The 16,676-nt window shown below is 42.0% G+C and overlaps 1 protein-coding gene across 6 annotated transcripts; it reads right to left on the bottom strand.

Moving 5' to 3' along the window:
• Positions 1–291: 291 nt before the first annotated feature.
• Positions 292–16,426, bottom strand: abcg2d (ATP binding cassette subfamily G member 2 (JR blood group)). 6 transcript variants are annotated; one of them, XM_071407575.1, is made up of 18 exons: positions 16,301–16,416; positions 14,257–14,993; positions 13,554–13,801; positions 10,395–10,454; positions 10,169–10,283; positions 9,810–9,962; positions 8,841–8,998; positions 8,305–8,456; positions 8,041–8,139; positions 7,142–7,392; positions 5,506–5,588; positions 4,693–4,767; positions 3,950–4,039; positions 3,357–3,481; positions 2,878–3,032; positions 1,929–2,018; positions 1,599–1,726; positions 292–1,054 (listed from the first exon to the last, which is right to left on the bottom strand). In XM_071407575.1, the coding sequence occupies exons 3-18, from the start codon at positions 13,781–13,783 to the stop codon at positions 907–909; spliced, it is 2,112 nt and encodes a 703-aa protein (XP_071263676.1). In that variant the 5' UTR covers positions 13,784–13,801; positions 14,257–14,993; positions 16,301–16,416; the 3' UTR covers positions 292–906. The 6 variants fall into 6 exon arrangements, with proteins under 6 accessions (XP_071263676.1, XP_071263675.1, XP_071263677.1 ...); XM_071407574.1 differs by lacking the exon at positions 14,257–14,993 and having other exon boundaries at positions 16,301–16,426; XM_071407576.1 differs by lacking the exon at positions 14,257–14,993 and having other exon boundaries at positions 13,554–13,786; positions 16,301–16,410.
• Positions 16,427–16,676: the final 250 nt, after the last annotated feature.

Below are 16,676 nucleotides of genomic sequence, written 5' to 3'. Positions count from 1 at the left end.
ATTGAACCGGTTTGACTGGAGTTGCTATATGTTGGGGGATTAAGTGAGTTTAAATAGGATTACACCCTCTATTGACCTAAATGCCTGTTCTGGAGACGAGACGCCTGCTCGGTCACCAAAAAGGTCTCTCTGTTACTAAAAGGTCTCACAAGGTGACCCTTTAGGCCTCTGTATGTGTTCTAGGAGTCAGGCATGTATTGCATATGGTCCATTGGAACCACGTTGTCAACTGTTGGTATCGTTGATTTTGGCTGTACATTGATGGTAGGTACATAATTACCACTCGCAAAGTTACATGAAAATGTTTATAAAAGCATTGTTTCCAAAAACTAGTATAGATAAAAAGGTAATAAACACAATAGAAACAAACAATTCAATGATTACACACAAAAAAAGCACTAATAAAAGTAATTCATAATTTTTTACATATAAACATAATTCATCATAATTTTTCAAATAAATTAGTTCAGTTCCTCTATAAATAGAAACGATGAACTAAATTCCAAGGCATAGTCTCGTACTAGACTGGAACAAATGCTACCAAATAAACACAGCAGTCAACATGAGAACAATGACTACTGGAGGGCAAAGATTCCACATTAATATTCATGTGGTGAAAATGTACATTTATGCATAGATATTGAACATTAAAGTGACAGTTCAGCCAAATTACTAATTTACAGTGCTAGTGTAGCTAGTTCAGCAAAGCCAAAGCGTGGATTGCAGTCTCCACTTGTCCAGGAAATGAATATGTAATTTGGCTGAACTACCCATTTAACCTGTCTCAGTGCAAACCATAGGCACACTGCTTCATGTTATAACATATGTATGGAGAGAGAAACTACTGGCAGTTTGTCATTGATATAACCACAGAGGAGTGAATTGTAAGGCAAAGTAAAACACTTCCTATGTGAACTTCTTAATAAACCGCAGCTTCAGATAGGCGATGACCAGGAAAATGAGTGTCATTATTGCCAAGGCAACGTGGTTTTCCCATAGGCCCCATGTAGTGTATTCTATTCCTAGATAGTCCAGGTATTGTTCCCCTGTGCACCTGGAATGAGATGGGAGAGAAGACCAAACAAACGTTCACCACTGTGTATCTATGGGATCCCGTGGGCAGGCAAGGCTGGGTCACGTTAAATAGGAAGAAAGTGTTTTGAAACGGACTGAAACCTGAACCTGAACTAATTAGAGTTTTCAGCTGAAAGGGACTCTGTGGGTCAAATTTTATTGCGTTGTAGGATAATTGTGTTAATTCGCTAATATATATTTTTTAATTGTATCAAATAATTCAGCCTTCACTGCTATTGATACCCAGTAATGATGCCTTATTGAAATAAGCCATTCTCTAATGTACGGTATGGGATCTAGCTAACACACAACTGCTGCTCCATCTACAATGATTTCCTCAGTAGATGGTGCTAGAGGTACTACAGTGACCATAGGCACTGCACTTAATGACAGCATGTATGTAGCCTACTGATAATACTAGTTATATACCCTATAAACCGTATTTAAGTCAACCAACATCTATCACTATTTCTAAGCAAAAAATATAAAGACAACTTCCACAGTGTGTGTATTACGTTACTCACGTTATCCCGAGAGCGTGAGTAGTGTTCATACTGCAGTTGGTCATCATGCCAGAGCCAGGAGACATGGTGGTGCGAACGGCAGGGTCCTCACAAAACTTCAACCCCACAAACTCATTGATCTCTAGGGCCTAGTCATTAAGAAACGTTATAATACTTAATAATACAGTTTTATTATAGTTTATAATAACATACTGTATATATTAATATTTATAAAACAATTCTATATGTAATGAATAGCGCTATAAAAGTTGAATAAATTATTCTTATTAATACAGTATGGCAACATTTCACTAGATCAATTAAGAGGTTGTGGCTGACTGAGGTACTTACTGTTAGACCGTAGCGAGGGATACTGAGGTACTTCAACCAGGCCAGCCAGTTCATGATACTAGGCAGGTTCACCAGCAGACCTGAGAAGATCTGACAAAACATCAATAAATATGAATTCACCAATGAGGATCCCCCCACTAAATTGCAATTTGACCAGGAAATTGCCATTTTACAAGACAGACCTGGTAAGATGGAAGGAGCCCAACAAGCAGAACAAGATAGAATAATGTTATCGCCCCAAGGATCCAACACAGCCACAGAGAGAGAGTTGATCGGCAGGTAGCCTAGCGGTTAGAGAGGCGAGCCAGCAACCAGCAACCGGAGCGTTAAAGAGGCAAACCCGCAACCGGAGGGTTGCCAGTTTGGATCCCGGGTCTGACAGGAAGTAATCTGTCGGGAAGAGAGCTGGCAACCGGAGGGTTGCTGGTATCAAATCCTAGATGCTGTTGCCTGCCGTTTTGCCCTTGAGCAAGGCACTTAACCCCCCACAACAAGAGCTCCCTGGGTGCCCAGTGTGACAGCCCCCCACATATCTACAAAACCTGGATTGTATGCATATGGGTCTTTCAGAGGGGTGGGGTTAAAAGTCAAATTTCGGTTGGACCCCGTGTGCAATTGACAAATAAAGTGATCTTAATCTGATTTTAGGCTTAACACCACAGAACCTATCTAAAGATCAAACAGAAAGACAGACAATAACACCACAGATCCTACATAATTTTAATCCAAGGCTAGAAAAGATGACGGCCATTCCCCACTGTAATATCCATGTGTACCCTTGGTATGCAACGCTAGCTTATACTTATGTCTATACATAACTAGCAAGTAATACTAGTGGGACAGCGCTGAACTTGAACCATAACTGGCATTGCAATACAACTCAGGTGCACCCTGAGTACCCCACCGCGCGCATGTGGCCACCGCATTACACCCTCGTCTCTACACTCACCATCATGAAGACGAAGCTGATGGTCATGAAGATGTTGGCCATTGCCACCACACTCTGGTCGGCAGAGATGGCCATGGTCATGGCGGTGGCTGTGTAGGCCACCAGGGTCACGGTGAACATGAAGATGAAGAAGGCTGCCGGAGTGGTTTTGAAACCTGCAGGAGAGACAAACTTGAATTTTAAGATCATTTCAGAGTCTGGTTTTGAGTGGTAGGGTACACGCCCCTCTGCAGAGGGTTTGAGAGCCGTCTTGACCTTTCTTGACCTTTTACTGTCTGTGCCATTACCGTCTCAAATCTAATTGTATTTGTCACGTACACAGTGTATACAGCAGGTATAAAAGGTGCAGGGAAATGCTTGTGTGCTAGCTACCTCAACATCTACTCTATGTCCCTCTCTACTTTCCTTCCATCTTGACAATTCAAATGTAATCTTCATAAATGCAAATGTCTCATTCCCATGTTGTGCATCCAACCCACCTATCATGAAGTACACCACGCAGCTGAAGATGATGGCGGGGATGGTGCGCAGGGTGATGATGTCAGACAGGATCTTGGACAGGAAGTAGACTGAGACTCTGTAATAGCCGCTGATGTACTCATGGCTGTGGGGGACAACAAAGACAAGAAGTCTACATTAACTCATACTGAGTGGTTTATTTTCTAACTTCCTTGGCTAGGGCCATTTGGAACTAATGCTTGCCGGGGTATTTCATACTGAAAATGCTCATTTACAGAATAATTAGAAGTACAAAGGTCAAACAGTGAACCTAATGTAGCTGTAAACGAATGCTTGTTGGTCCATTTCATACTGATAAGTATTTAGGCAGACACAGTGTCTTCATAATCATATATATATAATAGAGAGATTGAGATTTGTTGTTTTATAATATATGTTTTCTTCATTTTTCCTCCACTACAGATCCAACCTTATACATACGAACAACAACTTACAGACACACACAAACAATGACTACATCTCATCTGGCCAGACCCGCATGCTCCCACCCCCATATTCTATATTTCAAAGAGACCAGGTTATAGTGGTGCCACTGGTCTACTACAGCACGTACACAAACAGCTTCCTCTCTGTGATGAAGAGTTCGGCAGCGGACAGCGTGCTGAAACATTGGTTGGTGGTGATGAAGAAAAGAGCACCAATCCTACAAGAGGGGAAACATCAAGTCATGACATGAAATCCTTATGTGCTGCCCAGTCATGAATGGAATGAAAGGGGGTAAACCCCTATTGAAATGAATGCTAAATGTTTTGCTGTGTGTGTACTCCATCGGCCTTCAGACTAAAGGGACCAAGGGAGTGGAGTCGTACTGTAGGTCTAATTGGAACCAGACCTGGGTTCAAATACTATTTTAAATATCTCAATTACTTTCACATACATTCAAAGTAAGTATTAAGATACAGTTTATTTGAAGAGACAGGTTGTTGAATATTTTAATGTATTGGAAATACACTTGGAAACTATTTGTCAGTATTTTCAAATACTTATTTCAAATACTATTTTCAAATACCTGGGTTAAATATATGGGAGTGTATTTGAGTATTTGAAATACAATTTGGCAGAGATATTTTTAATATTTTTTTTATACAAATAACCATTCAAATACTCAATTAAAAGTAATTGTTTGGGCTATGTATTTGAAAATACTCAAATACACAGAAAAATAAGTTTCTAAATACTACATAACTCAAACACACATGTATTTGAACCCAGGTGTGATTGTACCAATAAAATAATGAGCAAAATCCTGATTATTGTAAGCAGATTAATACACTAGTTAAAGACACTCTAATCTACTTGTCCTCTTGCTCAGTTGTGCACCGGGGCCTCCCACTCCTCTTTCTATTCTGGTTAGAGCCAGTTTGCGCTGTTCTGTGAAGGGAGTAGTACACAGCATTGTACGAGATCTTCAGTTTCTTGACAATTTCTCGAATTAAATAGCCTTCATTTCTCAGAACAAGAATAGACTGACAAGTTTCAGAAGAAAGTTCTTTGTTTCTGGCCATTTTGAGCCTGTAATTGAACCCACAAATGCTGATGCTAAAAAAATACTAAACTAGTCTAAATGGCAGTTTTATTGCTTCTTTAATCAGAACAACAGTTTTCAGCTGTGCTAACATAATTGCAAAAGGGTTTTCTAATGATCAATTAGCCTTTTGAAATGATAAACTTGGATTAGCTAACACAACATGCCATTGGAACACAGGAGTGATGGTTGCTGATAATGGGCCTCTATACGCCTATGTAGATATTCCATTACAAATCAGCCGTTTCCAGCTACAATACTCATTTACAACATTAACAATGTCTACACCGTATTTCTGATCAATTTGATGTTATTTTAATGGACCATTTTTTTTATTTCAAAAACAAATACATTTCTAAATGACCCCAAACTTTTGAACGGCAGTGTATATGTCTGCATTATTCTGTTATAACATCTCTCTCCCAAAGAGTCATTTACTAACCTAACCTTTACAGGCAGACACTGCCGTTGTTCTGCCCCATGGGTTCCCATCAGTTTCAGTCTACAGATTAATCGAAATCAGATCAACTTACATCCCATTCTGAGATGGATTTAAGGTGTTGTGATAAAAATGTTTCCCCCACCTGTTCTGTATTCCACTCTGGTCGTCCTTCACCCCGAAGAAAATGGCGCCCACAATAAGAGCCAGAAAAATGGTGACTCCCAGCTGCCCAAAAGAGAAACATCGTAAGTTTAGTAGCCAGGTCAAAGGTCAGCAAATCAGACAATCATAATGTCATATTTTACATCATGACCCGCAATGCGCCGTGGCATTGGGGAGTAAACAATCTTATATGTCTGACAATATGCCTTACACAACTGAGATTTCAGTCGCATGAGGGAGCCCATTGTGAGCAAAGGTCCAGGCACGTTTTAATGTAAACACATCTCTTTAGGTCTATAGAAAAAAGGGTTTAGCTCTCTCTCAGAGAAGTACAGTTAGGTAAGATGCTATGATGAATACAAAGGTCAGGAGAAGTAGTGATACTTGCAGAGTCAAAGGGTCTAACCCTGATAGAACCTAATTAGTCCATTAAGAATCCTGATAGAACCTGATTAGTTCATGAAGAATCCTGATAGAACCTGATTAGTCCATTAAGAATCCTGATAGAACCTGATTAGTTTATGAAGAATCCTGATAGAACCTGATTAGTTCATGAAGAACCCTGATAGAACCTGATTAGGCCATTAAGAACCCTGATAGAACCTGATTAGTCCATTAAGAACCCTGATAGAACCTGATTAGTCCATTAAGAATGTGGAGATTCTTAAAACTAGGTATATTCCCACAAAAACTACACCGAATCAGCGCTCTCCACACTCTCCCTCATCCACAGACCGGTAGTCCATGTTGGGTAAGAAAGAGAGAAAACAAAGAGAGAAAGGGTGAAATCTCCGGAGCGACATTTGTTTTAATCCTGACGATTTACATCTTATGACAGGCCTAACCGGCCCCAGCGCGGTTCCCAGGGTGAGAGGATAAGCTAATAAGGTTGAGCCTTTTTCACCTCATTCCCCAAGCCCCTCATGTGGAAGCCCAGCGCGGGTCATGGCGCGATCATGTGACAAAGGTCTGGGCTCTGGCCACTGGGGGGGGGGGGGGGTGGAGCTGTGGCCAGATATGATATCACTTCAGTTCTAGGCCCGGAGAGGCAACAGCAGGGTCACAACAGTCAGCAAAGCTGATTAGCTAGGTCTCCAGCCCTCTAGCCTTTAAGATCCAGACCCCAGTCTGGGATTATTGTCGATTTACTATGAGGCCAATTAGATGTTAATAATTCTTGAAGTGAGATACTTCTGATGGCATGTTGTTGCCTTGGATGACTAATGAGGGCACTAAGTCGTCAGAACTCCCTCCTCCCGCCAACTCCGTCACCCTTTAAGCGCAAAAGAGCTTGTTGTGAAGTGGAGAAAAGTACGCGGGCTGCAATTAGAAATCATACTATTCTCAAGTCACTTGCCTGGAGGGTAAGTCCAGTCATAAGGTTGTTGGTGATAGGAGCGTAGCAAAATCCATTACCATTTTATTCTGAGAATCCTCTCCCCACTGGGGTGTGTTTGAAATGAGTTTAGGGGACATTGGTACAGCACCTCTTAAGCTTTAAACTCACAAATAGAAATCCGGTGAGTATTTGTTTGTGCGTGCGTCTGTATCGGTGTGTGTGTGTGTGCGTCTGTATCGGTGTGTGTGTGTGCGTCTGTATCGGTGTGTGTTCTAACCTGTGCAACGGATGTCTGGGGGTTCAGCGCCAGGTTCCGGAATGTTCTGCCTAGGACCCAGTGTAGCTGGGTGAAGAAGGAGCTGTTGTAGGTGATGGTACGGGACGTGGGCTTGGTGGTGTACTGCTTTCCCTGGGTGATCCTCTCCAGCTCGACCTGGGTGTCTCTGAAGTAGGAGCAGTTCCTGTACTCCTCCACTAGACGCTCCTCGATGGTCTGCCTGGAGCCACTCAGCTCCTCAAAGTCAATGTCTAGGAGGGGAGAGAACCAAGAGTCAATACACACTGTTAAAGGTTGGAGACCATCACTCCTTAATTCACCCATGACAACAACCCATTTTTCAATCCATACCCTTATCCTAAGTGCAAAAGACCCAGATACAAATTCATTGAAGTCCAGTCAGTGATCCGGCTGACTACTCCCATTGTACCAAAACGGTTCCTTCCACAATCCACACCAATAGTGTATGCCTGTCGCTATTAGCATTAGCCGTAGCCTCTCAAAGGCCAACAAATCCTACTGTACCAGTACAGATCAGAGGGTTTTTCACATTGAGCTGATAGGATTAACGGGGGTTATCCAACTGCCTGGCCTCCAGCCTCAGGCCCTGGCTGCATCATCAGCCGCCCGCTCCCTCCAACCCCTGTCCCTGTCTGGGCAACGCCAAGCCTCCTGCACCCCTAATCTCACTGACGCAGGGGCAGATGTTGTTTGTGTTAGAGCGCTGGGTCCCTTGTTCTTTTACTATGCTGCCAGGGCTCTAAGGCACCTTTCAGGTGCTTGCGAGACTTGGACTCATATACTGTGTGTGTGTGTGTGTGTGTGTGTGTGTGTGTGTGTGTGTGTGTGTGTGTGTGTGTGTGTGTGTGTGTGTGTGTGTGTGTGTGTGTGAAAATGACCTTCTCCCTGAATCTTGTTCATAGCAGTGGCAGTAGAGTCTCCGTTGATGACGTCTAGGAAGAAGTCGGCTGGGTTGTTGTGGGCCTCGCAGGCGTAACCTAGGATACAACAACACATGCGAACATTAGTCTCCCCTATATCAATCTCTATTCTGCTCTGTCCCGTTCAAGACTTTTACATCAATCTAACTTCCTTTATCTCTTAAACAACACAACAACGGTATCTCCTTATACTTTGTGTGTAGTATTGACATTGAAGGTTACCTATGTCGGCGAAATAGTCCAGTGCATTCTGGGCCGGCCCATGGTACACCTGTTTGCCGCTAACTAGCAGGGTCAGGGAGTCGAACAGCCGGTAGATGGAGTAACGCGGTTGGTGGATGGACATGATGATGGTGCGTCCCTGATTGGCCATTCTAAAAGGAGATAAAACAATGAAAAAAGGGCTGGAGGTCTACATTTAACAGGGTAGCCAATAAGAAAGGTAGGACATTTAGAGGACAAATGTGGTGCAAATTAAACAGGGAAGGGAATAAGAAAAGCATCAAATATGAAACGTGTGATACCTACCACTAACCCCACCGATTATGAATCAATCGAAATTAAATGAAATGGCTTTCCTTCTTGGAATAGTAGTGCTATACCTTTTGAGCAGCAGCAGGACAGAGTTAGCGGTGCTAGCGTCCAGGCCCATTACACTAACAGTTTAGAGCTACAGATACCTTTTGAGCAGCAGCAGGACAGAGTTAGCGGTGCTAGCGTCCAGGCCCGTTACAGTAACAGTTTAGAGCTACAGATACCTTTTGAGCAGCAGCAGGACAGAGTTAGCGGTGCTAGCGTCCAGGCCCGTGGTGGGTTCATCCAAGAAGAGAACCGAGGGGTCGATGATGAGCTCCATGCCGATGTTGGTCCTCTTCCTCTCCCCTCCAGAGATCCCCCGGATCATCTGGGTACCAACCTGGGGAGGAACACAATCACATCACATGATAGCCCTTGGACATCTATCATATGCTGTATGGTACCACAGCCTTGTATGACATGATAGCCCTCATATGGCCTGAAACCTTCAAAATGACATTGGAAGACATTGGTGAGAAGGAAGCAATTTTACTGCACATCTACAATGGGTAAACAAAACATCAAGAACACCTGCTCTTTCCATAACATAGACTGACCAGTTGAATCCCGGTGAAAGCTATGATCCATTATTGATGTCACTTGTTAAATCTACTTAAAGTGTCGATGAAGGGGAGGAGACAGGTTAAAGAAGGATTTCTAGGCCTTGAGACCATTGAGAGATGGATTGTGTATATGTGCCATTCAGAGGGTGAACGGGCAAGACAAAAGATGCCTTTGAACGGGGTATGGTAGTAGGTGCCAGGCGCACCAGTTTGAGTTGTCAAGAACTGCAACCCTGCTGGGTTTTCCACGCTCAACAGTTTCCCGTGTGTATCAAGAATGGTCCACCACCCAAAGGACATCCAGCCAACTTGACACAACTGTGGGAAGCATTGGAGTCAACATGGGCCAGAATCCCTGTGTGTGGGGGGGGGGGTGCAACTCAATATTAGGAAGGTGTTTGGTATACTCAGTGTATATAGTGGAGGGGAAATACTGTGGACGGTTTGATCATAGAGAGCCTATTAAACTGCATTTAGTCCTACTCAAACTCAAATTCCTAATTCTATTGGTCTCATAGGCTCATAATACTATCATGAATTCAGTCCTGAACAGTCATCTCAACATTTCCATTCTATGTTACAACGTACCTTTGCGTCAGCCACCTTGGTCAGGCCTAGCTCGGTGATGAGGTCGTTGACCCTGGCCTCCTTCTCTTTCTGGGGCACGGAGCGGGGCAGACGCAGCGCTGCAGAGAATCGCAGGTTCTCCCTCACCGTCAGAGTCCCCATCACCACGTCGTCCTGGTGAGGTCACAGAGACAAAGGTCAGAGGGCACTGACTGGGGTAATATGGTCAGGAGCTTGAAAAAGTACTGTAGCTACACTGTTTTTTCCTGCTGTTGGACCCTAGAGTGTTGTTGTCTCCTTTGAATATGCTCTTCTAACTGTACCATGGTCTACGACAATATGTCGCGATAAGGTTTACAACAGGTAGCCAATAGACTTACCTGGACAACATAGCCGGAGAGGCACTTGAAGTTGGGTGGTTGTGGCGCCCCGTCGATCAGCACCTCCCCTGAGAGACCAGAGGGGTCCTTCCTGGCTGCTAGAACGTCCAGGAACCTAACCATAACGTTAGATCAATAATCACTATGGCAACCTGTGGGACCTTTTTTTTGTAACAAGCAATGTAATGCCTTCAAGATAAACCGTTGTCGTCAACAAAATACTCACGAGGACTTTCCACTTCCAGTGGGTCCTAGAATAGCATTTAGACCCGGTCTCATGATGCCACTGCAAGACAACGACAAAACGCACAAGATATTTTAAGATGCATTGAAACATTCCACATATTTACCATAATAAACATGTAATCAACACACATTGTGTTACATCATGTTTTATACCAATGAGAAGTGTAGCACTGTAAAGACTTACAAAAATCAATAAGAGTATAGGCCTACAGTTCAGTTGCAAATCAGTAAATAGATTTGGATATGTGTACACACAACTGAGTCATTCATAAGCATTTCAAACTGTTGGACTAAGTTGGTCAAATCAAAGCTAGATGAACCTAACATTGAATCAATACCAATAAAAAACGTCTGCACTCAAGGAATTGTGGCTATGAAAAAGAAATAAGTTGATTTCATCTCAGAGGAACTTTTTTGCTCCATAAACCACTTTCAGAACTGTGAAAAGCTGATTAAGAACCAAGAATTATAGGACAGAACTTTTATCATCAAACAAAATGCTAGATTTATAGCACCTTATGACATGCTTACGACAGGTTTATAGCACCCATTCAAGTCATGGGCAAAGCATTTTTGTAATCTACTTTCTATACGCACAATGTTACGCAAATGTCTTATCAAACCATTACATACGGCGGCAAAAGTTATCACGCCAGTCCAGCAAGTTTATCAAGTGTCAAGGGCGTGTGGTTTTAATGTGTAAAAATTGTCTCTATAGCATAGTCATACACACGGAAGAATCACAAGAGTGACAGAATGAAAAGGAGGTTTGGTTCTCCAATTAACCGATTCAAACAGCACAAAGAATACGGTGATCCCAAAGACCTCCAACAATCTGAGAATTATTTTTATCTATACCATTGTATAATGGTCCAAAACAAGAATACATAATCAAATCTTGTGATTCCACAAAGAACATTTGCACAATTGGTATAAAAAAGTATCTGTCATATAAAAAGCTGAATTAAAAAGCTGAATTATAAAGGCTTGTAGTGTAGAATCACGTGACAGCATTTAATGGTTCCTTGGCAGCCTGCTCCACAGTGCATCAAAGAGATTACACGCAAGAAACCATGCTTAATATCATATAATTAACACTAGGGGAAACGGACCAAAAACTTGTGTGAAATTACGCATTCCTCCCTGGGAAATGTCCAGTACATTTAATGCCATCAGAAAAAAAAGACATTTGAATTTTCCGCTGCACTATTGTTCATTGTGGTCTGAGTATGCTAGCCCTAATCTCAAATGGAGAGGCCTGTATGTTTTGTCAACTTGTGTTAATGATGTCTCTCCCTCTTTTGGTTTCACTTCACTTTCACGCTCTCTCTGACACACACACACACACACCTAAAACCTCTTCATGAGCAGTGGAGAGACAGCAAACTTAATTCCTATAATTGAGTTAGATCCATCAATGACACTCACAAGCATTCCTAATTTGTTAACACTCCCTTAATTCACTAGTAAAGGGGCAGTGGTGGAAAAAGTACCCAATTGTCATACTTGAGTAAAAGTAAATATACCTTAGTAGAAAATGACTCAAGTAAAAGTGAAAGTCACCCAGTAAAATATTACTTGAGTAAAAGTCTAAAAGTATTTGATTTTAAATATACTTAAGTATCGAAAGTAAATGTAATTGCTAAAATGTACGTAAGTATCAAAAGTATAAATCATTTAAAAGTCCTTATATTAAGCAAACCAGACGGCACAATTTTCTCATTTGTTTGTTGTTGACGGACAGCAGGGGCACACTCCAACACTCAGACATAATTTACAAACAAAGCATCTATGTTAAGTGAGTCCACCAGATCAGAGGCAGTAGGGATGACCAGGGATGCTCTCTTGATAAGTGTGTGAATTAGACCATTTTCTTGTCAAAATATAACAAGTACTTTTGGGTGTCAGGAAAAATGTATGGAGTAAAAAGTACATTATTTTATTTAGGAATATAGTGAAGTAAAAGTTGGCAAAAATATGTAAAGTAAAGACACCTCCAAAAATTACTTAAGTAGTACTTTAAAGTATTTTTTACTTAAGTGCTTTACACCACTGTAAAGGGGTGTGGTGGTGGGCAGGAATACACTGAGGCTGTACCAAGAAAGACATAAGCAAACGAGCTCAACACAGAGCGAGAAAGAGGTGAATCTGCCAATAAATCCACATCGAATTAGCTTCATAATCACCAAATGTAATTGGGTGGTCAAAGTGTATATTAACTTCAGGTCCACTAGCATTTCGGCGTGTGTGTGTTAATGTAGCTAGTTATTGAGTATTTTTACACGCACAGTAATAATTTGAAATTAAACTGATTAATACTCTGCTTATCTTAAATCGGCGTAAGGTCAAAATCGAAGTAAGCATATGCCAATAAAAAAAACTGGTTTTCTGAGCAATCTTTTGAATTATTAGGACATGTAAACACCTTAATCTGCGTTCCAGCGGTGTTTTGATCTGTGCATGTGCCAGCACCAGCCGAGCGAGCCTCCCTCTTTAGCGTGAGTGAAGTGAGTTTGGAACAACTGAATGTATGAGTCTTAGAAGTAGTTTTCACATACAAACTTTATATTTCCCAACTCAGAATCAAATGTGCTTCCAAAATTTTTTTTTATTGCCGATTTTCTGCATTTAACAGAGTGCCATCAGGTAGCCTGACTTCAGATGTGTCCATGTAAACAGGATTTTTAGGGAAATCGTTATTTTTGCAAAGCATGTAAACATTTTCATCATAATCTGACTATCCACAATAATCACCTTATTGTGTGCATGTAACCTTACTCATTGTATGTCATTTAGCAGACGCTTTTATCCAAAGGGACTTATAGTCATGTGTGCATACATTTTTCATATGGGTGGCTCCAGCGGGAATCAAACCTTTATCCTTGGCGTTGCAAGCTCCATGCTCTACCAACTGAGCCACACAGGACTGTGTGTGTGTGTGTGTGTATGCATGTGATCAAACTCACTTTAATCATCCACTAGTCAATTAGTATCACTAAAACTTGTGCGTTTGGGCATGTTTCAAGGTGGAAGCCTGTGTGTAGAATACATGAGAGTGTGTGTGCATCTTTGAAAGTGTGTGTTTGTCTGCTTGTGTCTGTGTGTACATGAGACCAAAGGATCCACTAACTCCACTCACTTGAGGTCCACCAGTATCTCCCTGGCAGTGTTCTTCCTCTTGCAGAGCGGTCCAGTCTTCAGCTTCACCTTGTACTGGATACTGTGGAAGCTGACCGTGGAGCCCCGGGGCTGCAGCTTGTTCAGCTCCACCATGGTGCTGCTGGTTATGACCTTGGTCCTGGGCGTCCCGTTAGTGGATGTGACGCCTTCAGTCATGGCGACGCTGATGTGATTGGCTCGATCGGTCATTATCTGCAGGGGTGAGACCTGTGGGGATTGGTCAAGGGATAGGAGTGAAATTGATACACTATTTTCCTTGTGTAGTGCACTACTCAAATCAAATGTTATAGATTGCATGCACATACTTTGCAGATGTTATCACAGGTGCAGCGAAATGCTTGTATTTCTAGCTCAGACAGTGCAGTAATACCTAACAATACACACAAATCCCTCAAAATAAAAATATTAAGAAATATCATGACGAGCAAGTCAGAGTCCGGAATATAAATATATATATATGTATATGATAGTGTATATAAACATGATGGACAGTATATGAATAGAAAAGGTGTGTACAGCAGTAATTATATAGGATGAGCCTTGACTAGAATACAGCATATACATATGAAGTGGGTAAAACAGTATGTAAACATTATTAAAGTGACCAGTGTTCAATGACTATGTACATAGGGCAGCAGTCTCTAAGGTGTGGGGTTGAGTACCGGGTGGTAGTCGGCCAGTAAGAATGACTTGAGTTCAGGGCAGGGTACTGAACGGAGGCCGGCTAGTGGTGACTATTTAATAGTCGGATGGCATGGAGATAGAAGCTGTTTTTCAGTCTCTTGGTCCCAGCTTTGATGCACCTGTACTGTCTCCACTTTCTAGATGGTAGCGGGTGAACAGGTTGTGGCTCGGGTGGCTGAGGTCCTTTATGATCTTCTTGGCCTTCCTGTGACACCGGGCGCTGTAGATGTCTTGTAGGGCAGGCAGTGTAGAAAGCCCTGCGGACGGTGCAATTGCTGAACCAGGAGGTGATACAGCCTGACAGGATACTCTCAATGGTGCATCTGTAGAAGTTTGTGAGGGTCTTAAGATCCAAGCTGTTGGGTCTTAGGGGCTGTTGCGCCTTCTTTACCACACTCTCTGTGTGGATGAACCATTTCAGGTTGTCAGTGATGTGCACGCCGAGGAACTTGATGCTTTCCACCCTCTCCACTGCTGCCCTGTCGGGGTGAATGGGGGCGTGCTCTCTCTGCTGTCTCCTGAAGTCCACGATCAGCTCCTTCGTTTTGTTGACGTTGAGGGAGGGGTTATTTCCCTGGCACCACTCCCCTCACCTCCTCCCTGTAGGTTGTCTCATCGTTGTTGGTAAATCAGGCACACCACTATTGCGGCATCTGCAAACTTGATGATTGAGTTACTTCTGACCAAAGTAATTCTGGTCAAAAGAAGTGCACTACTGTATGGAGAATAAATAGGGTGTCACTTAATTTGAGATTTAGAGTGGATAAATAGAAGGACTTTTAATATGTTTTATTGATGCCTTTAGGACATACTTTGGTGTATGAATCTGAGAGCTTCAAGTAAGGGAGGGATATAGTGTAGAGACAAACTTCAGACTTTTAGGAAGAGTGATACACATTTATCATTACGCAATACATTTATATGTGGAGAAGTGGAAACATTGGGCACATTGTCTGCATATCTGAGCACATTTAATTAGGATCAGTCTAAATGAATGTCATGCGACCTTTGTGGTGGACTGGTACATAGAGAGAAAGAAGCTCGAGAGACGGAGAGAGAAGCTTGAGAGAGAGAAGCGCTCCAGAGAAGCAATAGAGAAAAGCTAGAGTGAGGAGAGACACCCAATCGCTTTCAAATGCAGTTAGAAATACATTATACCACTCTAAATACCTCTGCTCTGGGATACGCTTGTTGAAGACAAATTAAACCAAATAATTTAATCTATTTAATCCTATAGGAATGTTTAGACACTGGAAAACAATATACTCGTCCAATGAGCAGACCTGCGTTGAAATTTAGTTAGTTGGACCACTTTCCACATGTACATTCATTGTGCTTACTTGTTGTACCACCCTCTCTTAGCATAATTGCTACAAATGTATATCATAGCCTAGGCTATTTGAAAATTATATATTCATGTTTTACCATGACTGAAGATAGCCATGCACATTTATAAGCTAAGCCTTTTTTATTGACTTTTCTGTTATAACAAGATTAATCAGGACAGGACAGATTATGTATGAGAAATACAGACACATTTGTCCCGTGAAGACGAATAATCGTAGGCCTTCTTGGAAATATGATTTCTGAATGGTTTGAATGGGTGACCCTAATTGTTCGACTGGGAATGCAATGCATGGATGACTAAGTAACGTTAGGTTGTTTCTGCGTGAAAAAAAGTATGTAGCCTTCATTTCATAGACGTAAAGTAAACAACAATATTTAATTGTACAAAAATGCTAAAATAACTCAAATGTTTTCTTTTACCAAACACGCATGCACTGGAGTGTGGTCATTTACAAAAACGTGAACAAAATTGAATCATCGTCTGGAACTAAAAGATAATCGGCGCCCGCTATTTTTTATATAATACTAGCATGTAGAAGCAGGATGTTACTAAAGAATTCACGAGGAGGATCACGTCACCGTTATGCATGGCATTTAGCCTCCAAATTATGTAGCAAATTTAGCCTAAAATAAAATATATCCAATCTGAAAATATTATGCAAAACGGATACATACCCGCCTGTAAACTTTGAAATTTCTACAGTCCTCTCCGGTCTTGTACCAGAAAAGACCGAACCAAGCCACGCGTGTGACCAACGATCCGCTTTGGCCAATGAATTTATACTACCGGTGTTGAATAAAAGAAGCGGCTATGGCGAAATCTCAATACATACTCTCCGCGTCATCTCTCCTTGGCCTCCTTCTCAAAACCCATTGGAGGAGAAGGTCAGAGGGGCGGGACCTCTGGCTTTCTCATCCAATGGGTATTGAGAAGGAGGCGAGGAGCGAGGACGCGAGGATATATATGAGATCTTTCCTATGACAGTATGGGCGCCTCCCAAACCGAGCCATGCCGTTAAATTGTGCAAAGCGTGTGCATGAATGGTTCAAC

Source organism: Salvelinus alpinus, chromosome 6, assembly GCF_045679555.1.
Source record: "Salvelinus alpinus chromosome 6, SLU_Salpinus.1, whole genome shotgun sequence".
Taxonomy (NCBI): Eukaryota; Metazoa; Chordata; class Actinopteri; order Salmoniformes; family Salmonidae; genus Salvelinus; species Salvelinus alpinus.
This window is presented reverse-complemented; position numbering and strand designations above follow the sequence as displayed.

Bases quoted from the DNA above. Each gene is read 5' to 3' on its own strand.
- abcg2d (XM_071407572.1), bottom strand. From the start codon at position 13,897: ATGTGCATGCAATCTATAACATTTGATTTGAGTAGTGCACTACACAAG. The intron at 10,455-13,553 runs GTGAGTGGAGTT...GTTGTCTTGCAG, and splicing joins GAGATACTGGTGGACCTCAA to TGGCATCATGAGACCGGGTC. The intron at 1,055-1,598 runs GTGAGTAACGTA...ATCTCATTCCAG, and splicing joins ACTCACGCTCTCGGGATAAC to GTGCACAGGGGAACAATACC.